General features: G+C 40.4%; 2 protein-coding genes across 4 annotated transcripts in view; one reads left to right on the forward strand and one right to left on the reverse strand.

Annotated features, from left to right (window-relative positions):
• Nucleotides 1-26,139, forward strand: part of LOC115164324 (polypeptide N-acetylgalactosaminyltransferase 9) — a 90,318-nt gene that overhangs the window by 33,710 nt on the left and 30,469 nt on the right. Inside the window, exons 5-6 of the mRNA XM_029716693.1 lie at nucleotides 5,394-5,591; nucleotides 9,264-9,381. Coding sequence (XP_029572553.1) covers nucleotides 5,394-5,591; nucleotides 9,264-9,381 — 316 coding nt within the window. The remainder of the gene's footprint in view (nucleotides 1-5,393; nucleotides 5,592-9,263; nucleotides 9,382-26,139) is intronic.
• LOC115164325 (uncharacterized) lies at nucleotides 10,461-16,508 on the reverse strand. 3 transcript variants are annotated; one of them, XM_029716695.1, is made up of 5 exons: nucleotides 16,320-16,508; nucleotides 14,860-15,135; nucleotides 12,912-14,444; nucleotides 12,602-12,805; nucleotides 10,461-12,452 (listed from the first exon to the last, which is right to left on the reverse strand). In XM_029716695.1, the coding sequence occupies exons 3-5, from the start codon at nucleotides 13,081-13,083 to the stop codon at nucleotides 12,010-12,012; spliced, it is 819 nt and encodes a 272-aa protein (XP_029572555.1). In that variant the 5' UTR covers nucleotides 13,084-14,444; nucleotides 14,860-15,135; nucleotides 16,320-16,508; the 3' UTR covers nucleotides 10,461-12,009. The 3 variants fall into 3 exon arrangements, with proteins under 3 accessions (XP_029572555.1, XP_029572554.1, XP_029572556.1); XM_029716694.1 differs by having other exon boundaries at nucleotides 16,217-16,342; XM_029716696.1 differs by lacking the exon at nucleotides 16,320-16,508 and adding an exon at nucleotides 16,217-16,311 and having other exon boundaries at nucleotides 14,860-15,132.

Below are 26,139 nucleotides of genomic sequence, written 5' to 3' on the forward strand. Positions count from 1 at the left end.
GTGGGAGATTATTTTGAGTTAGTGCATGTTGCACCTCTGTCGTCACGGTTTGTTGTTTTGTTTATTGTATGTCTTGCATAATTTCACATATTAATAAAGATGTGGAACGATACGCACGCTGCGCCTTGGTCTCCTTCCTACGACGAACGTGACAAAGAGAGACTGTTCCAACCTCTTTCAAGGACCTCTCAATTGGTTTGGATTGTGTGCTTTGCATTCGTTGTTCAGAAAATTGAAATATATATGAACAAGATTCAGTGAGGTGCTTTTCTTGGATACATTTGTGAACTAAACACTTGATTTCCAAAAAAGGTTAAAAAAAAGGGTAGATAAGATCTCATAGACCTTATACTGAGTAGTTCATTTTTTCGTTGTGCAAAACAGTTTAAAAATCAGACATATTTTGACACTTGTGGTCTCTTCTCAAAGCTTGTATCTCTTTTAGTGGATATAATGAGCTCAGTCTGCTTGCTGTGCAAGTGTGCTAAAATTATTATTTTTAATTTAACAGTACTGAGCTTTAGAAACCCTGTGGCCTTTTTTTCACAGCTAAATTGAAACATGCATTACCTTTTTTCTTGCTCTGACTGACTGGTCTTGGTTCAGTGTTTATCCGTCTTGAAAGGAGGAAGATGGTGTAACGCTTAAACAGTGAGTGCTTCACAAACCACATACTAGGCAGGCATCCAAAAATACAGAATAGACAGAGATTTATGCTGCTAATACTACAGTATTATCAGCTTTTATCCCCAAGCATATATACCTACCAGGTCAACTGAAAATGATCAAAGTAATATCAAGACATAAAAGCTAAAGGTAGATAGTATTGCAAGCTCCTAAGCTCTATAATGATATTGCCAAAACCTTATTCAGTGGACCTGATACTGTAACTTTAAATTCAGTGTGAATAATGATCCCTACAGATGTAGAATCTTAATTTGAGACAGTTTGCTAAAGCAGGAAAATACTGTAGTGCTGCAGCAACAGGAAATGTGAATTATTATTTGTATTATAATTAATGCACATTTTTATAGGGGTTGATACATTTTTCGTAACAGAAAATCAAGTCTGAAATTTCAAAGTGGAAATTACAAACTTCAAAAGCATTTTTAAACCTCAAATACATGAAAGGTTTTTAATTTCCTGCATTGCATGAAAGTTCTCCTGCAACAGGGTGATCAATTTAAGGTCCTACATCTGTACATTTCATTCAGAACAGTCATTTTTACAGGAGTAGTATTGCCTAATATGAATATTTTTGCTACAGATTCATGCATTATCTATCCAAAACAGCCCTGAAGACAACTGTGTGACTGGATAGTCCAAGATCTGTGCACAGTGTGCAGTCTTAATGTGCAAGAACATGGCTGGAGGCGATGAAAGGCTTCTCACATGCAGACACTACACACACTACACACACACACACACACACACACACACACACACACACACACACACACACACACACACACACACACACACACACACACACACACACACACACACACACACACACACACACTCACACTCACACTCACACTCACACTCACACTCTCTCTCTCTCTCTCTCTCTCTCTCTCTCACTCACACACACACACACACACACTCACTCTCTCTCTCTCTCTCACACTCACACACACACACACACACACACACACACACGCTCACACACACACACAAATGTGCGTGCACACACACACGCTCACACACATTCTCTCTCTCTCACACACACACAAACAAATGTGCATGCACACACATGCTCACATCTACTGCGCTCATAAAAGCTACAGTAGGTCACAATGAAATCCCCTCGACTTTCTACATGGGCAACTCACATGTTCTGGTGCATTAACCTGTAAACGAATTATAACAGATCCTGTTTTAGGCGCTCAGCACCTGCAGTTCTGTGGCTGCATGGTTGTGAATGAAGCTAGATTCCATTATCTGATAAATCTGTGTTTGAGAAACTTTCCCAATTCAAGATGTGTCACACAGGAATTCCATTAATCTTGAAGAATGGAGCCGTAATCTCAGCGGCCTGCGTTCTGGGCTCTGTGCAGAGGACAAAGGTAGGACAGATAGGGAGAGGAGCCATCCTCAGAAGATGGCATGTAGACTTAAGTACACACAGATTGAAATCAGGGCATTTTTATCCTGCCATATAATGTTGCTCAACCCCAGGCAGGCGTGCTTGCTTAGGTCAGGAAAATAAGTGTTGATCGCAATATTAGACATCTTCCATTGGTTTTGAGTGGGTTAAAAACACGCAGGGCTGTTTATTGTTTTGCAAGTAGACATCAAGTAAACAACTCACAAAATGTTCCATTTATACAAAATGTCTGTACATGTATATGTTGAAAAAGGCTTGAGACCAGACCAGGTAGTAATAAAATGAGAGAAGCTCCAGAAAAACAATGAGACCTGTTGCGACAATGTATTTGAACAAGATTACATGAGGCATCACTGAGGGAAAAAAACACTACTTGAATATGAAACCAAATTGAATCTGGACCGATGTGGGTGAATAACCGTCACGGAGCTGGTGCATATGAAATGATAGGAGAAGAAGAGGTGGGAAATGAAAAACCTCATCAGTCAAACCTGATCCCTCATTGTTTCTGAGGTACCTGGAGAGGTAGCTAGTGTTGAGCACGCTGCTAGCTAGCGCTGGGCTGCTACTGTACTGTCGAGGGACAGGTGAAGATGAATGACTGATGGAGTGTACTGGAGAAGATGGGGGTTCTGAGTTCTCAAGGTTAGAGAATGCATACAGGATCCACCAAAAGCAAGGTCTCAGCATGTGGTAGATACAGTGGGGGGAAAAAGTATTTGATCCCTTGCTGATTTTGTACATTTGCCCACTGGCAAAGAAATGATCAGTCTATAATTTTAATGGTACGTTTATTTGAACAGTGAGAGACAGAATAACAACAAAAATATTGAGAAAACCGTGTAAAAACAACTACGTTAGAGTGTGCTCCTAACCACAGCTTGTTACCTGTATAAAAGACACCTGTCCACAGAAGCAATCAGTCAATCAGATTCCAAAGTCTCCACCATGGCCAAGACCAAAGAGCTCTCCAAGGATGTCAGGGACAAGATTGTAGACCTACACAAGGCTGGAATGGGCTACAAGACCATCGCCAAGCAGCTTGGTGAGAAGGTGACAACATTTGGTGCGATTATTCGCAAATGGAAGAAACACAAAAGAACTGTCAATATCCCTCGGCCTGGGGCTCCATGCAAGATCTCACCTTGTGGAGTTGCAATGATCATGAGAACGGTGAGGAATCAGCCCAGAACTACACGGGAGGATCTTGTCAATGATCTCAAGGCAGCTAGGACCATAGTCACCAAGAAAACAATTGGTAACACACTACGCCGTGAAGGACTGAAATCCTGCAGCGCCCGCAAGGTCCCCCTGCTCAAGAATACATATACATGCCCGTCTGAAGTTTGCCCATGAACATCTGAATGATTCAGAGGACAACTGGTGAAAGTGTTGTGGTCAGATGAGACCAAAATGGAGCTCTTTGGCATCAACTCAACTTGCCGTGTTTGGAGGAGGAGGAATGCTGCCTATGACCCCAAGAACACCATCTCCACCGTCAAACATGGAGGTGGAAACATTATGCTTTGGGGGTGTTTTTCTGCTAAGGGGACAGGACAACTTCACCACATCATTTGATGTCTGATCTCTGTGATTGCCAACAAGGGTTTTGCCACCAAGTACTAAGTCATGTTTTGCAGAGGGGTCAAATAATTATTTCCCTCATTAAAATGCAAATCAATTTATAACATTTTAGACATGCGTTTTTCTGGATTTTTTTGTTGTTATTCTGTCTCTCACTGTTCATATAAACCTACTATTAAAATTATAGACTGATCATTTCTTTGTAAGTGGGCAAACGTACAAAATCAGCAGGGGATCAAATACTTTTTTCCCCCACTGTATACTCTATTCATCCTTGCCTATCCATGTTAGGCCCTTGGCAATATGATGCTTACAGAAGGTTGTTGAGGGAAGTAAAACTTTGCCTACTCATTCTAAGTAGAATTAACGCCATATAATATTTATTTGCTGGCTGAGAAATAACATATTGGCCATAGATATCTCAAAGATAACCTGGGGATTAGGGCTATACAAACATCCTAGCGTTTAATGAATCTAAATACAGTCATTTTCAATCCAAGTGTTCAGTGACAATAATTTAGCGTTGCAATATTTTTTAGCACCTTTCAATTATTACGTTTTATTACTTCATCATTCAAGTTTGACTGTTCAAAGCACATACGGTAAATCATGTTTGTCAGAAAATGTAGCTCATTAACACATTTCTTTACCTGGACAATGACCAACTTTCTAACAGCAGATGGGGAAGTCGACCCCTCTCCCACGCATACTTTTATCCTTTCCATTACACCTTAAAGTAAGTAGAGGCCCAGGTCTCTCATATGCCAATCTTTCCGAATGAGATGGGAAGGTTTTTACAATCACGCCGCTCTTATTAAATGATTGCTTTTACTTAGTAGTGCATCTGTCAGTCATTTTTACCGGAAACCCACTTATAGCTCCATTTGGATCCATTCCCCTGCACTCTTTCCACTACCCTGATGTGATAAAGAATACTTCTGCTTTTGGAAGATAAATGGGTTTGGCTTTTAAAGAAATAGAGAGAAAGGGGAGGAAGAGAGAGAGAGAGAGAGAAGGGGATAGAGAAAGAGTTTAAGAAAATATGGTGAGAGCGATAGAGGATGAGAATGGAGGGAGATGAGGGAGAGGGTATTCTAAAGAGTTACGGTAATTATGGATCATAATTGCAGCCTGTCAGATTGAAAATTGTGCGAAATGCAGCTTCTAGGTATGAGTAGTTGCTCTAAAGCTGTACTGAAGCAAACCTAACATTAGACAGATGATCAAAGTACATGTATAGCCAGGGCTAACAGTATGGCAAATGAATTGACAGAGACCCTTATTCCCCTTCCATCTACCCAAAGGTATCAGCATGCATGCCATAGGCCAAGGGAGTAGGAAATGAAGGGAACAAACACATAACTCTGTAGCCAGCCACTTCAATGACACCAAGGGTGCTGCACACAGTTTGATGTACTCTGACACCGAACGTGCCAAGCAAAACACCCTAGAGTAAGCCACTGTTGAAGACTTTGACAGGCTTTTAGAAAAAGTATTTTATTGAGAATCCCTGGCAACCCTGTACATGAGAAATAAAGATCTCGAGGGAGCCAACACTGCTTTTTTTATTGCTGGCCATATGTATTACATTTATTTATCTGCAGTGTTTTAAAGGGATGTTGATGGATGATTGTTTGATGGTTGTGACAGTGTCACAGTACAATAGCTCAACCCTGATGTCTCTCTTCTCTTATCAAAGGGCGGAGCCTATCCTGACCAGAGTGAAGGAGGACCATACCCGGATCATCCTCCCGGCCATCGACAACATCAAGTTCAACACGTTCGAGGTGCAGCAGTACGCCAACGCGGCCCACGGCTACAACTGGGGCCTGTGGTGCATGTACATTATCCCCCCTCAGGAGTGGCTGGACAAGGGCGATGAGACAGCCCCCATCAGGTAACACACCTCACCATAGTTGAGCACCCCCTCCATTTTGACGAGGAAACCTTGATATTGGGTCATTAGTGTAATTTCATACAGTGAGCACTGTACGTGACTTTAGTCTACGGTGTTCATTGGTGCTGTATAGTATGGAATAAATGTTGTCACTGTAATCATAGAGTTGATTATTATTACAGTAAATATTCACCTAGAAGCCTCAAGTAAATCATGTTTTATGTATTTTTTTATATGTTCAGCATTATTATTATGACATATTTCCTAAATTACACAGAAATAGTCATATATTTCTCCGGACCTGTGTTTGGCTGGGGCAAGGTCATGGCAACACACACAAATCAGGTCATAAAATAGTTGTAATGAATTATTCATATAGCCCCTAATGCTGTGTCTGAAGACTGGAGGTGACTGCTGAGCCATGTGCTATGGGCCATTTGTCTTCTGGTTGAGACATTAAAACATAATTTAGCTTATGATTATAATTTAACACAATGTCAGAAGCCAACCAACAGAGACAGAAGAAACAATATGAGACTTCTCCTCTGAGGAAAATTTCAACCAGACTGTTCTGACATCATGGCTATGCCACTTTGCTGATCACTATTTGAATGACAACCGAACCATGCTTTGCCAGTTAGAGACAGAAATGTTAAGCGCTGGAAATAATGTTAAGCAGGACTCTGTTAACTGGTGTTACTGTTGCCCCTGAGATAGATTAAATGGACATACAGGAGAACAAGCATGAAAAACTTTTCTTAATAAATATTGTAAGAGGATTCATTTTCATATGGACTACAGTAACCTAATTGTTTCTGTTGTGAGATATTTTATGAAGTTCATGAGATGCAGACATTTTTGTCAAAAACAGCAGTGGAATGACTGCAAACATTGCAGGTGCTATTTGCAGTCCTGTTATTGACACTCCACGCCTCAAGAGGTGTGTTGGCTGTGTTGATCCCTATTGGAAATCATTCCTGTACTTGTTTCCTAAATCTCTCTGCCCATCAACAATACATGGAGTGTAGGCCAATGGCTATTCAGAGCTGAGGTGTTTGGGCATCCAAAAATATATCCACAACAGTACCTTCAGAAAGTATTCATACTCCTTGACTTATTCCACATGTTGTTGTGTTACAGCCTGAATTCAAAATGAATTAAATCGTTTTTTCTTCTCACCCATTTACTCACAATACTCCATAATGACAAAGTGAAAACATGTTTTTAGAAATGTTTGGAAATGTATCAAAAATGAAATACAGAAATATAATTTACATACAGTAAGTATTCACACCCCTGAGTCATTACATGTTATAATCACCTCTGGCAACGATTACAGCTGTGAGTTTTTCTGGGTACGTCTCTAAGAGCTTTGTACAGCTTGATTGTGCAACATTTGCAACATATTCTTTTTAAAGCTTTGTCAAGTTGGTTTTGATCATTGCTAGACAGCCCTTTTTTAAGTGTTGCCAATTTAGGTCAAAACTGTAACAAGACCAATCAAAATATGAGCTAACGTAGGCTAACGAGGTTGTAACAAGAAAATGTCCCAAGTCTGTAACTGTTTTAAAGTCACCATTGGTGAAATTCCTGAGCGAATTCCTTCCTCTCCGTCAACGCCTGTATCTTTGTAGTGACTGGGTGTATTGATACACCATCCAAAGTGTAATGAATAACTTTATCATGCTCAAAGGGATATTAAATGTTTTTTTATTTTTACCCATGTACCAATAGGTGCCGTTATTTGTGAGGCATTGGAAAACCTCCCTGGACTTTGTGGTTGAATCTGTGTTTGACATTCACTGCTTGACTGAGGGACCTTACAGATAATTGTATGTGTGGGGTACAGAGATGAGGTTGTCATTCAAAAATCACGATAAACACTATTATTGGACACAAAGAGTCCGTGCAACGTATTATGTGACTATGGACATTTTTACTCCAGAAATGATTTATGCTTGCCATAACGAAGGGGTTGAATACTTATTAACTCAAGACATTTCAGCTTTTCATGTTTTATTAACTAGTTACACGTTCTTTAAACATAATCCCTCTTTGACATTATGGGGTATTGTGTGTAGGCCAGTAACAATACATCTCAATGTAATCCATTTTAAATTCAGGCTGTAACACAACAAAATGTGGAAAAAGTAAAGGGGTGTGAATACTTTCTGAAGGCACTGTAATAGCAAAAACGTTGCTTTTATAAACTTTGACTGACTGCAAAACATTTAGAGCAGTGATTGCGCAGATGTTGGTTTGTGTGTGTGTGTGTGTGTGTGTGTGTGTGTGTGTGTTTGTGTCTTTCTTCCTTACCCCACATAATCATTCCATAAAGCACACTCCATGCAGATTATTTTGGGAAGACAAAACTACTGCAATTATAGTCTAAACACGACTATATGCAAATAAATATAAACATACACAGCATCCTTGATATCCTTAAACAACCTCCTTTTGAATATTAACACAGTGTCAATTAATCATTATAGAGTTCCCTCTTCATCCTTCCTCTCTAATAACCTCCTCCCGATAACATACAGTAGGGCCAGTCGTACAGAATTGCACTCTCCACTGTGCATGTTAATGTATGACGTACTAGGCTCCATGCTGCAGTAGACTACAGCTACCCACTGATCAGATTGAAAATAAGCTTTTTGACTCTGTCATCGCACATCATGGACTGCTATATTTTTATATTACATTTTTATGAGGTCTATGTCATAGAGGACTAAATGCAATGGCTAAAGCCAGTAAAAGCAAGCCTGGGGTGACAGTGGCCCGGAAATAAAAACAACTTTAGAGACCTAGAGAGAGCAGGCTGGAGTGGAGAGGAGAGCGGCCCATCCTATCCTCCTCGGGTGGCTCTCTCATGGAGGTTTGTGTGTGTGTCTGACAGTCTATATTTACCAGAGGACCTTGTATCCATCATAGCTTCCCTCTCATACATCCCTAAAGCAATGTTCCTTTTTTTAACCTTTATTTAACTAGGCACGTCAGTTAAGAACAAAATCTTATTTTCAATGACAGCCTAGGAACAGAGGGTTAACTGCCTTGTCAGAACAACAGATTTTTATCTTGTCAGCTCGGGGATTCGATCTTGCATCCTTTCGGTTACTAGTCCAACACTCTGACCACTAGGCTACCTGCCACCCCTCTTCCTTGAAGAGCTTTATAGACCCAGTTCTATTGTATTATGGAGATGTCTTTGGAAGTTGGTCCTCTTGATGTTTTAGCACAGACACTTATGGAAAAATGCATATCTAAAAGATATACCAAACGCTGAGCCTGTGGTATTTTCACAGAATGTCTGGGTGCACTTGTACCTCACATGTAGATGTACAATTAAGAGAGAAGAATGGTGTTCTCCGTTTTGTAAAATGCATTGTTACTCAGGGGTTTTCCCAGGTTAATCATGCATAGATTATTGTGTTAAATTAAATCAAATCAAGTAAATAGTGTATCGGCCTGCAGTGTAGCCCAGGGTGCAAACAGCCTGGTGTGCAGTGATTATTAACATTATTATGAATCCAGTTTTTTTTAGTAAAGGGTCTACTCAACAGAGTGCACTGTGGGTGTACTAAAGGTTAGTCACTGAGGCTGATCAAGACAGTGACAGGGGAATGAACACTGTTTTTAAAAGCCTCTCTCCATCTCTGTCTTTTCATCTAGGACACCAGCTATGATCGGCTGCTCCTTTGTGGTGGACAGAGAATACTTTGGCCAGATCGGCCTCCTCGATCCTGGCATGGAAGTCTATGGAGGCGAGAACATTGAGCTTGGCATGCGCGTGAGTACAACACTGATTCATTCTGCTTATTGAATACATCCACATTCTTTTGATAGACTCAAATGGACACATTTATTTTTGAGAAGTTACAACATGAAGGTACAAAATCATAATCACACAAAAAAGTTGTTAAAAGTGCCATTGGAAGTTGAGGTTGTTAATAAGCCTATTCAGTTAAAGCGAGTGGGATTGGAAAGGAAAGACTAGTGTGCTGAAACATAATACCAGTAATTACAAATCCAATATTAGGTACAGCGCCGGCTCACTTGGAAAGTCCTGTTGAAATGATTTATTATGCTTATATTCCCTTCTTTGGAATGGCTCACGATTAAGTTTCCTTATGTTTTGTAGAATAAGGGTAGTAGCTTAAGATACAATACCCAAAGGCGTCAACTGAAAGATGTCAGAAATATGTTTCTCAGACGGGAGGGAAAATCCTTAATGCAAATATTCAGTCAACCCTATGGCTTTAAAGTTCTATACTGAAAATGTAAATCTCTTTTCAGCTGCTTTTGAGTTGAATTTAACGCTTCATGTGAGCGGAGGCTTGGTTGAAGAATTGGTCGCGTTTAAATTCAGAAAATGTTTCTCCTCAGCCAAGTGGAACCACTCTGAATCTAAACTCACTCTGGGCTTATTGGAATGAGACGTGCTTGAAAAAGTATCCTTCATTAATGTCATCACATCCAGTTTAAAATCTTCAGATTGCTTGAACGGTGCTTCAGAAGGGTTTCTGCAGCCTTTGAAAATGCACTTCAGAGGCAAGAGGATAGATCTTGGTGGGTTTATTGATAACTCAACCCCTCTGAGGAACCTGGACGGAATATTATAGTAGCTGATGACCGTCTCAAAGTCCTCATCATTCTAAATGGACTAGCATGACATTCTCATCAATAGAAAGGTTTTCCCGCTGAATAATAAGAGACATTCAGACAACAAGTAAATGTTTGTTCACTGGTAACAAACCTGAAACAGTCACATTCTTCACTGAGCCTAATAGTAATTTCAATGTTGAGTATGCCACCCCCGAATTTCAGTCTTCAAGGTTAAACTCTGTTTTGTTATTCACCGGACCTGCCTTTATGCAGCAAACCATGCCACTGAGTGGTCGGTTCGAAAGGTAGGAGATTGATTCAGATACGGCCACTAAATAGAGTGTTATAAGAAACCCACTGGAGTGTGTGTTTTATACTGATGTACTCCACTTTGTCATTCTGCTCCATTGAATGACTTGCATCAGGTCTGACATTTGCACAATGCTTATATAAAGTAATTGCACTCTCCTTGATTCATGCAATAATAACACCAATGTCACAAATGTCGTAACATAAGTCTCTCTTTGTCTTTCACCATAATGCCTATGCAAATACTAGCACCCTTTCTTCTCTAGTTCTGTCATTGTGAGGAAAATGAAACGCATATACCTGTATAAGAACGGCTGAATAACAAATCAACTTTGATTCACCGCAATACTGTATTGTACAGCCTCTAATGGAATGGAGATTGGCTTCTCTGTTGCATAGAGCAATTGTCTCTGAGGCCATCTCATTGATTGATAGAGAGTGAGAGAGAGAAGATCCTGGGTTCACAGGCCACAGTGGTCTTCTGTGTGGTAGTGGAGATCTTGGGGTAAGCAGTAGCTGAATAAAACAAAGTCATTGGAGGGAATCAAGATCAGAAGTGTATGATCTTATTGAATTTTGTCAATATACGGTATCAGTGGCGGTCAGTGATGTTTAAGATGAGGGAGGACAATTTTGTTTTTGATGAGCTTGGCCTTACTTCTATTACAGCATATTGGATGACTGTCATTCATATTCCATTCACCCAGTTCAATGTAACATCGATAGGTTTAGGCTACTACATGATACTATAATTTTCCATATACCCTTCATGAGGGTGCTACAACCTAGCCTATGAATGAAAGTTGTATACAGAACTAAAATATATACAGTACCAGTCAAAAGTTTGGACACACCAGTGAAGAGGAGTGGGACAACATTCCACAATCAACAGCCTGATCAACTTTATACGAAGGAGATGTGTCTTGCTGCATGAGGCAAAGGGTGGTCACACCAGATACAGTTTTTTTTTTTTACCCACACCCTTATCTTTTTTTAGGTATCTGTGACCAACAGAAGCATATCGGTATTCTCAGTCATGTGAAATCCATAGATTATGGCCTAATGAATTTATTTTAATTTACTGATTTCCTTATATGAACTGTAACTCAGTAAAATCTTTTAAATTATTGCATGTTGCATTAGATTTTTGGTCAGTATAGATGCACAGGTCAAGAGAAAAATGTGAGTAATCAAGGGGTAACTGATTCATTTAATAACACGCAACACCTGTTGAATATGACGGGTGTCAGTAAATTGTTGCAAGCCGCACAGTTACAGTCAACGCAGTAGATAACATGAAAGCAGCCTAACCAGCTCTGCTAGGGCGAATAAAATGGGTAGAGTGAGGTGTTCTCTCATTAGTAAGCTAGCCAACTTCAGTCAGTTAGCTTGGGTGCTTGACTGCTGTTGTGAGGTCAGAACGCTAGCTCGGATCAAACCTACTCTTTGGCCAGAGCGTCCAGTGTGTGTTCTAAACGCTCCGGGGTTCGAAACGCTCTGAATTTTACAAACGGACAATCTGACAACGCTCTGAATTTACAAACGCCCAAGAGCGCACTCTGAGCAGACTCTGGCATTCCAGAGTGAATTTACAAACACAGCCAAGGTGACAGACAGTGACGAGACTGATTGATGGACTGGCGAGCACAGGTGTGGAGGACAGAGGCCCAAGTGGTGGAGTAGCACGTACAGGAGTGGAAGATAGGGGACTGACTGATGCAGCTGTAGACCAGATGTTGGTAGAGGGGGTGGGAATAGGACGAAAGGTGCCAACAAGAGGCAGGGCTGTCTCCAGCACTGGAACTGTCAGGTCCTGAAATTCCACAAGCTCCACAAAGCCCTCATCATCCTCCCCTTGGACATCAGGATCACCTGTCTCCAGTTCCTCAATGGCAGCCTCGTAATCCTGCAGCACCAAACCAGTCTGATTGAAGAGGTACCCCAAACCTATTTCCTCCCATAAAGAAAAAAAATATGAGAATACACCAGACTGAGAATGGAATTATTCTATAATAACATTTCACAAAGAGAAATGTGTTGCTGTTTTTATTAAATATAAAAGCCGCATTATTACATAAAAATCATATTGCCATTACCAGTGTATTTGCGTGGAACAGTGTAAGTAACCATAATCTTTACAAGCATCTCCTCCCCGAGGGTGTTGGCAGCATGACGAAGGATAACACTGTAGGAGTGTGGCTCCTTCCTGTCACTTGTAGCTGCAACAGCATGGTCCTGATTCCACCGTGCCAATCCATCAACCAGGTACGTCTGATAGAAGGTATCACTGGCTAGGGTACCTGAAATATAAATTCATAAGGTTGGTACATTCAAATACAACCACCAGTTCAAACAGAGACAACAGTAATTGTACATTAGAAGTGAATTTTTTGATTGTGTTTTTACCTGGGAGGGATCGGTTCCGGTGAAGAGGGAAGCATTCTAGTGATGTGGAACTTCTGGCACATCTGTATGTGGGCAGGGGAAGTCCTCCCTTGATGCTGATGCCAGTCTGGATATATAACTGGGCACCCTCTGGGTCTTGCAGGCAGGCCACATGCTTGATCTGTGTCCTCATTCCTGCAGGAGTTAATCACAGGCACACCCAAGGAGTCACACCCCTTCTCACCATCAAAGCCATTGATGAGCTCAGTGATCAGAGCTTGGGTTTCCTCTGTGCCACGTGTGGTTCTTCGGCAGTGCAGGGCCAGCTCACTCCAGTGATGTTACGCATGACATCATCATCTAATGGACCCATGAGCTTTGCCTCCAGCTCTTCTCGTTTTGCATCCTTCAGTGCTTTTAGGTCATCCTGGTCGTACTGGAAAATGCACTGGCTGAGACGATTCATGAATGTTGCATACAGCTGGTGGGAGTCGGTGTTGCAACAAACTGCCATGCGCCTCATGAAGTGCCACATGTGCAGCTTTATCTTCAGCTGTGGCCAGGCAGCGAACATCTTCTGAATGTGGCTTGCCCCGCAACAGTCCCTGTCCACATACAGGACGGAAGGTGTTGTGACACCAGCATCCACATACATTTTGATGAGGCCATCGACCATAGGGCCCAGTCCTTTTGCCCTCACTGGCTGTGAGCACGGACATGAGGGCTTGTCCATGCTCATTTCCCACATTAGTGACCCACACAGCAGTTTTGGCACTGTGGCTTGCCAGCTTCTTTACCACCTTCTTGGTTGAGTCGATCTTGAGGACTGTGCCAAACTGGGAGGTAATGCTGGCCTTGACCTCATCCAGTCGGTGCAGGACATCCTGGGCGTATACCTGCATTAGCCAGCGATACTTGGGCACAGATGTCATGTCGGGGGGGGGGGGGTGCTTGCAGTTAGTCAGGTAAGGGGTAAGGGATAGTCCTTTGCAGCCAGGACTGCATTGTTCCTCCACCTTCTTTTGTATATGGCTGCTGCTGTTCCCCAGACCTCTGTCTCATCAGATGAACTACCTTGATGTCAGACGAGTTTAGCTGTCAAAATGCAGGGAAACTGCTTTCCCAGCTGGAAATATGTTGTGGTTCCAACTGATGACCTTCCTACTGCACTTGCACTTGGGACATTCAAGTTATTCTGCTGCCAGATAGTAAGATCCGTCCACATCCACAACCTGCCTGATCTTCTGGTGGAGTCCTGATGAGGTCAACTCCCCCCTCTCACAGTCAGAAATGTGGGCAATGCAGCTTCACCTGCCAGAGCTTCCTGGGCATCCAGAGCAGCAGAGGATGGGCAAAGTACCTCTCCATCACCGGTGCTGAGCTGCAGATGAAGGGTGGTGGAGGGGGGGTCCCACCACATTTTGTCAACCCTGTCAAAGTCCATCTCTGGAATCCCATTCCCCGACCACCTGAACAATGCCTTGGACACCCACTTATGGTCCACATCAGGCAAAGTGCGTTGCCAATCTTTGGGAAGGCATACTACGTCTCTCCCTGAAATCAAAAGAAGACAACATCCCAACACAATAAATAATGTATTGATGATAAATTCCCCAAGGACAGGTCCTCATATCACATGAGACATACTGTGTAGGCCTGGTACATCATTTAAAATGTAAGTCACCACTATAAATACACCACACAAATACGTAGAATGAGCCTTAAAGAGGCTGAGCAGTGAGTACTATATGTAATAACGCGGCACGTCTGACTCCTGTGACTCAAGCTGCTCTGCTGCCATAAGGAGCTCACCATCATCAAGCTCAGAGGCTGGAAGGGCTGAAAAGTAGAACTATTCAATAAATTAGATCAATAGATTAAACAACATTGTTTTACTTATCTATTATCTCTATAAACTAAAATAAACATCATTTTGATATAATTTATATTAACATAATATAGAGCTTACTAGGCTGAACCTTCCGAGGAGACATGAGCTTCCTTATTGTGCTGTCGAGATTCTGTCGAGATTCTGCTCCTTATAAAGGCCAAACTGCATCTCATGCTGACCCAGCAAAGGTGCCCTGCTTGTTGGGTTGCCACCTCTGATTCCACCACTTTGTCTGGAGACACAGCCTTGCTCCACACTCTTTTAGTAGTTTTTGTCCTGTAAATCCTGGAATCCTTACTGTCCGTTAAGACATGGCTTCCATTTGGCAGTTTTCTGAACCCGGCTCCATGTCTGCTGTGAAAATAAAGGGGAAAGTTTGTATTTAATAAGCATAAATGATATACATTTTAATCACAGTGAGCAGACCGGGTTAACAGATGGAACAATAAAATTAAGTATATAAACTCTAGCTACTTATGCTGTCTTTAGCTACTTGCTAAAGGACATTTCTACCACAAACAGACACACCAGCATAAGCAAGAGCATAGGATATCGCTCGTGCCTTTTGATTCATAATTAACATGATGACCCTAGCCTATTTGATATGAAGACAGTGTCTGCCCTATAGCTATGTCTAGTCCAATTAGCTAAATTAATTAAAAGAGAAAAGGGAGAGGGTTTGATGATGCTGAGTTGAGTGACAAAAACACAACTATTAGCTATAAAATCACACTTTGTTTAGATAGCTAGCTACGGTAATAAGCAAATAATACCTCCAGTTTGGAAATAGTGGGGTTAACAGACTATTTTGAGGGTGGGTATAATTTGTGGAACGTTCCAACAGGAATCTGTTCCAAAAACGTCGTAAAGTACAATGTTGCCAACAAACAACGCATACAAGTAGCACGATCAATTCACCTAGCTAACTAGCTGCCGAATAGGCATCAAGTCACCACGTAGCTTATTCTTAATGCTTGTCCATAGGCTACCAGAGTGAGGACAGACATTTTACGGAATAAACGTGGTAAGTTAAAAACTTAATGAAATACCCCACTCCCTACCCGGTATCTTATTCGGCCGCTATACAACTTCGTATGCGTTGTTTGTTGACAACCTTGTTATTTACATATTCCTGTTGGAAGGTTCAACAAATTATACCCACCCCTATTTTGATGGTCAGAGTCATCGGACGTTAAGCTAGCTAACGTTACTTTACTTCGATAACCTGTGTCAGTGTCAAAACACCAGTTTACTAACGCGTTAGATAGCGTTACAGTAGCTACACTGTAAATCTTGTTAACCGTGCTAACATATTACTGAAGCCTAATACACTGATCTTACCTGCTAGATATTCCGATCGATTATGATTAATACAAACAACAATAAATTGTAGCTAACGTTACTTCAAAAAAGAAAGACAACTCGCCAAAATTACCTGAGAGGAAATATATTTTTCCATGGTCCTCTTGTAGCGTTTAAAGTTCCCGCCATAGCTAACGTTACTTCAGAAAAGAAAGATAACTCCCGAACAAAATTACCTGAGAGGAAATGTACTTTTCCATGGTCCTCTTCTAGAGTTTAAAGGGCCTGCCATAGCTATAACCTCATTGGTTCATTCTTGGTTACTTCTTGGTTGCACTGGTGTCTCGGATTGGTTGGCGAGTTCAATTTTTCTTGGTTGTAGACGGCGATATGAGTGGTTGTCGCAACCAGAAATTTCCTCGACTCACGGTTGTGCGCCAAGCGTATCTAGGGTGTACTCGTTAGTCCAACAGTTGCAAACGTGAGTTTCTTTTGGACAAATGCCGGCATGTTTATCCCCGTTTCGTTCCGTTAGCTACCATTTAAGAAACGTTTTTAAACAGAATCGGCGGAATGAATACACCACTGATCACACTGAAACACAATGCACTTTCATAGCTGTCACATAACATACAAATGTGTTTGTTGTGTAATTCCTTCTCGCATCTATGCGCTCTCCTCATTTCACCGTTTCCCTTCCCTTGGGGATTTCAGTGCACAACACATCAGCTGTCTGTGACTATGCGAAAAAAAAAACTCCCCAAGCTAACAGCTACACACAGCCTACAACGTTGTCACCATATTAGCTAATGACATTAGTAACGTCATGGTCAACATAGCTACTAGAACTAATGCGTTAGTAACCCGTTACAGTATACAGTTAAGCAAGCAGTTTAGCAGTTACACCGTGGGCATCGGTGGCAATATATATATAAAAAAATAAAAAATTGACCTTGACTTGAAAGAGTTCCAGTGTTGGATAGCCATAGCCAGCAGGGTTGGGGAGTAATGGATTACATGTAATTCGTTACATGTTAGGGATGACATTTTTTGTTTGTTTAACTGTAATCATGTTACAGCAAAAATATTGTAATCAGATTACAGATACTTTTGAAAAGGTAGATGATTACTTCGAGGAAAACGTTTTAATTCAGAAGTTTGTTATTGTTTCATCTATGGATTTAAAGAGCTGCATATTATCAAGACATCAAAGTGTCACCAACGAAAAGGTGAACAATAGGCCTATAGCAAATGCAGCATATGGCAATCATTTTTCACATGTAAATATCACTTTTCAGTAGTGCTCAGTGCATGCCATTCCATGAGCACAGCATGTATTTTTCAACTCGAATCAATGAGCCCAATCAGTCCTCCATGACCACAAATTCATCAACAACAGAGTAGGGCTGGCTAATAAATCCTTCGTTTTGGGATTATGCTCAGGTAAAACAATTTGGCTAATCTATACTTCCATATTTCCAAGTCCTATTCTTGAAGATCAAAGGGTATAATATTTATTGGAATGTCTGAAATTCTGATAGACTTTGGTTTTTAATGTAAAGATATAATTGAATCATATTATTATATTTAGTAGAAAGCGATGGGTTACAAGAAGCCTACATAACCAACCCATAAAGTAAAACGTAACATCCCATATATGGCCAGCTATGAAGATTTTAACATTGATTTATCCTGCAATAGATGTCGCTGGTGACATTAATATATTCATTATAGTTTTATCTAAAGAGGAACACTTTTTTTATGTTTCACTATTTTTATTTTTATGAAATTCACTGAGGAGGCTCCTCCCCTGAGGAGCCTCCACTGTAAGGTTTAGAGATGTATTTACACTACAGGGAATAAGAGGGGCTTTCATGGAATTGTGGGAGAAATCATGAAGAGGAAGATATATAGACCATAGATGTTAAAGTAAATGTTTCTGCTGTTTCTTGATATCATAGTTTTACCATTTATCCCAGTACTGTATGTGTACAAAATAGTTAATTTAGTCATGATATTTGATGATGTTGATTATCGATGCCAGTGCAGCTCTTCCAAAATATTAGTATTAAAGTAGTTTATTTTTGCTGCAGTTCACTGTGACTTATAAATAAGTCTAATTTGAAACCCATACCCTGGTATCAGAGATGTAAACATTGCTTACCATGAAGCTGAGTTTGCAAAAATAAAAAAATATCAAGAAGGAATAGAAATGATGAATTCTGCCAGAGGTGTCAATACACATTTATTGCATCATGCATTTTCCATCTCTCACTTATTATTTGCTGATACAGCATCTCATGAGACCAAAACACTGCCCTTCATTTTCAAGTCCCCTCAGGAATATGTAGCTACAGTATACATACATACTGTATATATATATATATATATATATACAGGAAGTTTACATACACTCAGGTTGGAGTCATTAAAACTCATTTTTCAACCACTCCACACATTTCTTGTTAACAAACTATAGTTTTGGCAAGTCGGTTAGGACATCTACTTTGTGCATGACACAAGTCATTTTTCCAACAATTCTTTACAGACAGATTATTTCACTTATAATTCACTGTATCACAATTCCAGTGGGTCAGAAGTTTACATACACTAGGTTGACTGTGCCCTTAAACAGCTTGGAAAATTCCAGAAAATGATGTCATGGCTTTAGAAGCTTCTGATAGGCGAATTGACATCATTTGAGTCAATTGGAGGTGTACCTGTGGATGTATTTCAAAGCCTACCTTCAAACTCAGTGCCTCTTTGCTTGACATCATGGGAAAATCTAAAGAAATCAGCCAAGACCTCAGAAAAAAAATTATAGACCTCCACAAGTCAGGTTCATACTTGGGAGCAATTTACAAATGCCTGAAGGTACCACGTTCATCTGTACAAATAATAATACATAAGTATAAACACCATGGGACCACGCAGCCGTCATACCGCTCAGAAAGGAGACGTGTTCTGTCTCCTAGAGATGAACATACTTTGGTGCGAAAAGTGCAAATCAATACCAGAAGAACAGCAAAGGACTTTGTGAAGATGCTGGAGGAAACGGGTACAAAAGTATCTATATCCACAGTAAAACAAGTCCTATATTGACATAACCTGGCCGCTCAGCAAGAAAGAAGCCACTGCTCCAAAACCGCCATAAAAAAGCCAGACTACGGTTTGCAACTGCACATGGGGACAAAGATCGTACTTTTTGGAGAAATGTCCTCTGGTCTGATGAAACAAAAATAGAACTGTTTGGACATAATGACCATCGTTATGTTTGGAGAAACAAGGGAGAGGCTTGCAAGCAGAAGAACACCATCCCAACTGTGAAGCACTGGGGTGGCAGCATCATGTTGTGTGGGTGCTTTGCTGCAGGAGGGACTGGTGCACTTCACAAAATAGATGGCATCATGAGGCAGGAACATTTTGTGGATATATTGAAGGAACATCTCAAGACATCAGTCAGGAAGTTAAAGCTTGGTCGCAAATGGGTCTTCCAAATGGACAATGACCCCAAGCATACTTCCAAAGTTGTGGCAAAATGGCTTAAGGACAACAAAGTCAAGGTATTGGAGTGGCCATCACATAGCCCTGACCTCAATCCCATAGAAATTTTGTGGGCAGAACTGAAAAAGTGTGTGCGAGCAAGGAGACCTAGAAACCTGACTCAGTTACACCAGCTCTGTCAGGAGGAATGGGCCAAAATTCACCCAACTTATTGTGGGAAGATTGTGGAAGGCTACCCGAAATGTTTGACCCAAGTTAAACAATTTAAAGGCAATGCTACCAAATACTAATTGAGTGTATGTAAACTTCTGACCCAGTGGGAATGTGATGAAAGAAATAAATGCTGAATTAAATAATTCTTTCTACTATTATTCTGACATTTCACCTTCTTAAAATAAAGTGGTGATCCTAACTGACCTAAGACAGTGAATTTTTACTTGGATTAAATGTCGGGAATTGTGGAAAACTTTGTTTAAATGTATTTGGCTAAGGTGTATGTAAACTTCTGACTTCAACTTTATATATATCTAGGGGTCAGGGTGACATTACACTTGATGGTGTCTTCTTGAAAGTATTTGTAAAGTGTTTTTATCTCAACTCATCTGTGAGTGATCGCACCACAGCACTTTTCCTGGGATATTCAAATGAACTCAACCAACCAAAGATTCTTTCTTTATTTTTATTTTTTTATTTTTACATGTATTTAACAAAAGAAAGTTGTAATAATTAGTTTTCTGAAAGCCCATCTACTGTATCCACACAGGCTCTGGTTCATCCTTGGCATATGGTCATAATCTCGCTTCTGTTTGATGGGGAATTAACTTAATTAAAACTCCAGAAACATCAACACAAAGTAGAAGAACGGGAGAGGGTGATTGATTGCTCAACTCAGTTGGGTCCTCTCCTGCTCAAAAGATAAGATACACTCTTGCCTCTTCACTTTCCGGGTTTATTGTTCTGCCAGATAGTTTCAGGTACTTAAGTGTAGACAAAGGAACCCACACAGGACATGGACATCATTTCAGCTAAACCTAGAGTATGGCAAAGTTACATCATTTGTACACAATTTTTTAAACTCTAAAATGCAATTTGGAGAACAGCAAAAACAAGCAAATTTGACTCCAGCCATCATCACCTTGTTGCTGTAGCTTCATTCACCTGAGTCAATAGGGGACTTAACATTCTATAAACACACCCAGTCAGCACTCGGGAGGCCGGTGTCCCTCCAGAGTAGGGCACCCGCAATAGGTTGCTTTGTCAAGTGGCAGCCGTGCTCCTGTCGTTTTCCTACACAGCCTACCCACCCCTCACCCGTCCTTCTCCCGGCCGGCGACACTACAGCTGCAAGTCAGGGTCAAGCCAGTGGTGTGCCTACTCCCTTTCGACACTTAATTTTATACATTGTTAGGGTGGAGCCAGCCAGCCATACAAACAGCCTTACCTTCCACTCCCCAGTGGTGGAAAAAGTACCCAATTGTCATTGAGTAAAAGTAAAGATACATAGAATGTAGTTAAGTGTAAAAGTAAATGTAATTGCTAAAATATTCTTAAATATCAAAAGTAAATAATTTCACATTCCTTGGATTAAGCAAACCAGACAGCATGATTTTCTTGTTTTTTAATATACTTAAGTATCAAAGTAAATAATTTCACATTCCTTAGATTAAGCTAACCAGACAGCACAATTGTATTGTTTTATTATTTTACAGATAGCCAGGGACACAGTCCAACACTCAGACATAATTTACAAATGAAGCATCTGTGTTTAATGAGTCTGCCAGATCAGAGGCAGTAAGGCTGACCAGGGATGTTTTCTTGATAAGCGTGTGAATTGGAAACATTTTCTGTCCTGCTAAGCATTCGAAATGTAACGAGTACTTTTGGAGTAAAAAGTACATTATTTACTTTAGGAATTTAGTGGAATAAAAGTAAAAGTTGTAAAAAAATATCACTAGTAAAGTAAAGTACAGATACCAGAGAAAACTACTTAAGAGGTACTTTAAAGTATTTTACCTTAAGTACTTTACACCATTGCCTCTCCCAGGTGTTTGCATCATCCTAGCCCTTTAATCCCGCTAAACTGTATTTGCCTTTTAATGGGGATTGGAATGATTTTAGCCTATTTAAAATGGTACTGCCATACCCTGGGATACCCAATTGACACAGCTGCCCTTAATTAAGACTGCCTTATTTTCTACAGGTGAACATATTGGAGTGAGATTGTGTCTTGAAACTTCCGCCACTTCTGTAGTTAAAAAACAGACAAAGATCGGTACATTACTGAACCTGGGTAATGCTAAAGCTTTTAAGTAAAACACTCACTGCTTGGAAGTGGTGTGTTTAGATGCTGTGGCTAGTTTGTGGCCACTGTGCCTCAAACAACAATTGTTTGTTCTTCTTACAACTAAATGCTCCTTTTATGCCTGGGAGACCAACTCTCTGCCAAATAAAGAACCATGCTCACAAGGATCTAAATGGAACCTGTATGGTGCTATAGATGGGTTGGTTGTTTAGCAAGAAAACATATGTGTGCGCAACTATGGGGCAAAACAGATGGGGTGGGCTTAGATTGTTGACCACATCTAAACTATATTTCATCTCCAATGTTTATTGAAAACATAAATACATTTGCACAATGAGTACTTGTTGTCTCTCAAATACATCATTACAGATGTTGGTTACCTAGCTAGCAATTTCTTTTGCCATATTGGAATTGACATGAAATCAGTCAAAACACCTGAAAACAAGACATGGTATCAAGATCAAGATGAAACTAGCTGAAACGAGTCACTTACAATTCCCCACATGGCAGTTTATTGTCATTGTTGGTAGCTACAGTATCTGGCCATCCAGAATCACAACAACTCACAGACTTCTGCCCCATTGAAGCGTGCACATCGCTTTCGTGACCGTGTCAGCTAACCCATCTATAAAGAACCCTTTCCTAAGGTTCTATAAATAACCTTAAAAAAAGATTCTATATAGCACCAAAACAGGGTTCTGCTATGGTTGCAACCTTTTGGGGGGCTATAGAGAACCATTTTTATGGTTCTTTATAGAACCTTCACATCTGAAATGTTCTTTATAGATCCTTTCGAAGAACCATACAGGGTTTTTCATTCCGGTCAGCCATTTGATATGGTTGATTATTGCATCAGTGAACAATTATCGCAAGGCCAGTCTTTCACGAAACACAATCATTAGCCATAGCCATATATAATATGTAATGTCATAACACAAGACATTAGATAAACTGGAAAGACACTCTCCCTCACAGTTGCACAAAAAGAGCTGTGTGCAAACCACGCCCCCAAATTTTCAAACGAGCCACCTCCCCTAAATTTCAATCGTCCCAAAAAGAAAGCAAAGAACTCTTTTGTGAACTGTAAAGAACCATTGAAGAGCTCAATGGTTCCACATAGAACCATCTCCCTTCCCAAAGAAACCTTGATGAGCCATCATTTTTTTTAGTGTGTAACTACAGTTCATGCTGACCACAGAATTAACTAGTGTTATATCTCTATGATGTTGACAGAGCCATCACCATGCAGTAGATACTGGGAGGTATGTACAAAATCATTATATCCGAAGAGGAGAGGGCATCTCTCTCTAGTGGTGTTTGCTTTACTTTCCTCCTTATCCTCACATCCATAGCAAAGAGAGAGTCACCTTGAAAAGGTCAGCCGTGTCTTTATGAGCCAACATTAAGCCTCGGCCATCTGTGGTCACCAGCCATTCCAGTTCCATCCGCGGCTAGCTAAAATCACCCTCATGCCCACGTCCACCAGGCAGCAAATGACAAAGCGGCTGACCATATGTGGGCCCACTGAAACAAATAGACCATTTAAAAAAAAAATTGGACTGATTTGAGCCACTACATGAGGGAATTTGACTATTAGGCTACAGTCTGAAGGCAGACATGAAGAGTCATGGGAGAAGATGGAGATAGATGATGAGAAATATATACATTTGTGTGAGAGATCAGTACAACAGGAGACCTGGCCTGTGTCGTATATCGACTACAAATATACTGTATCTCTCATGTGGATTTCTTCCTATCCTTTCTGCGCCTCCTCTGGCTCATCGCCCCATTACATGAATGATTAATTCTCAGAGAACACAGTTCTTTAACTGGGAAGACGTGGGAGGAAAGATCTGTTTTTCATCAATAGGAACAGTGCAATGGTAACAATGGGTAGACCATTTCATATTGATCAAGTATTTGTCTTTTTCAAGACATACATTATTTAGAGGGCCTGAATCAATCTGCTGGGGCTTAATGGACTGAGAGGTATTTACTCTAGGCTTCGTTACAGTAGGTTTTATCTCACTACCTCACCACTAGTCATAGGAGGGAGGACACAGAGGAGGGAGGACACAGAGGAGGGAGGACACAGAGGAGGGAGGACACAGAGGAGGGAGGACACAGAGGAGGGAGGACACAGAGGAGAATAGGAACAACAGGGATATAGACCTTTCTTAAAATATCATATAGGAACTATTTTAATGCTCCATTCATTCAATGGTTTGAGTTTACAATGTGGCTATCCTAGTTGTATAACTTAATATTGAAGTAAATAAGTATAAATAGATCGAGAGTATATTTTTATAACGTTATTTGTGTGTTTTCTCATCAGAAATGATTGCTTATGGGTACCTTCATGTGTATGTTAAATATTACTGTTCTCAGATCTTTAATTCGTAGATTTTAGATGTGTATGAAAACTTTTTTTGTTTGTTGCTCAACGCTATACAGGCCAATCCATTGTTTAGCTAGAAAGGAATGTTTGTATCCTGTATATTTGACTGTGATATGTGGTTGTCTTACCTAGCTATCTTAAGATTAATACATTTACTGTAAGTTGCTCGAGATAAGAGCATCAGCTAAGTGATTAAACTACTAAAATGTCAAATGTAAATGTTTTACATATATATCTCATATTACTGTATTGAATTATTTAAAAAAAAACATTTTGTGTCTGTGCCCACAGATAATTGGACTGGGTTTATATTGTTTTATAAGGTATAGTGCTGACCCAGAAATCTGCCACTAAATGCTTATACAGGTCACGTTTTGAAAAGCAAAATTATTCCTAACAACAGCCCATCCAGCTTATTTTCAAGTATTTGAAATCCCTGAATGCCTTTTGGAGATTGACAAGGTTATGTGGGTTTCAATACATATTGTAGCGCTCGACAGCCAGACAGAGAGTTTTCCTATTCAGGGCCACAGGGAGTAGCAATTAGGCAGAACTTGTCAGCGCACTTATTATCTACATGAGCCATAAACTTCATTATAGGCCTCTTTCAAGTGTGACTGCTCTTGCACCTATCTTTAAACACACATTGACGAGGCAATTAAGATCCTTTAAGACATATTGTTCATTTCATAACCCTCTGTTTTCAGAGCCTGTTATGCAAAAAGAAAAAGTGAAGCTAATTAACCATCCAACTCTGTCTGAAGTCGCCATACTTACTTAAATAAACTTTGAAATGCACAGACTTGAAATTGGATCATCCTTCTCATTATAGAAAACATGTTTTTAATTTGTTAGTTTAATTGGAGGGTGTTTGATGGTGTTAGATGTGTTTGACAAGATGGAAATGATTTTGACAGCTAATCTACTGTAACACAAAAAAACACTTAAGTAGTGAGGAATGCACTGGTATGTCAGACAAACTCACTACCATTAAGGGGACTGCCGATGAGAAAGCAGGGGATTCAATTGCTTTGCATGTTTTGACAGTAGAGTTGAAAGCGCTGCATCACATCACTGAGACATCCTGATTTGAACTCTACATTTTGGGTATGAGAGAGAGAGAGAGAGAGACCTTCAGTTCATTCTGCTTGAAACATCACTCATCTCATTGGACATCCCATTGGGAGGGGCGGGAGAGACTTTGCATTGCGACACATTATGATGCTGCTGCCTGGTATTCTAGTCATTCTTAACAGCTTAGAGACAATGGTCCGACTAGTTCTGAATGTGTTAACTATGGTGTTGCACGCATGTAACATGGATGCTGACAAAAACACCAGTTGAGGGATGTAGGCCCAATGATATGTGCTCAAACCAAGGTTTACCACTCATTATTTATTAGTATGGCCTGTTATAGAGGAAATGTTAAGTATTCTACTATTCAAGCTAAAGCTTTGAGGGAAAGATGTTATGCTATCATGCCTTTTTTGTTCTTCATATCCACATACGGAATCAATTGATGTATTTGGGATTTGCATGGAGGCGTGATTACATCAGTGGTGTGAATGCTATAGATGTCCACACTACACGGTGGGGGTTCTCAAATCGAATTCATCTTTGATGTCACACTGTACATCACAACAACTTACAAAAAACAGATGTGAGGAATATTTCTTTCACTTTATAAAGCCAAACAACTTCATGGGAGAATATATCACTTTGTGGTCAGGATTTCCTGCTATGTCTTTGAAATGGGCAAATCAGATATTACATTAAAAGGAAGAGAGCTCTCCTGGGTACAGAGACTAGGAGCCAGTGAGAAACATTTCAATTAAGAACAGAGACAGAGACA

The sequence above is a fragment of the Salmo trutta genome, chromosome 27 (assembly GCF_901001165.1).
Source record: "Salmo trutta chromosome 27, fSalTru1.1, whole genome shotgun sequence".
Lineage (NCBI taxonomy): Eukaryota > Metazoa > Chordata > Actinopteri > Salmoniformes > Salmonidae > Salmo > Salmo trutta.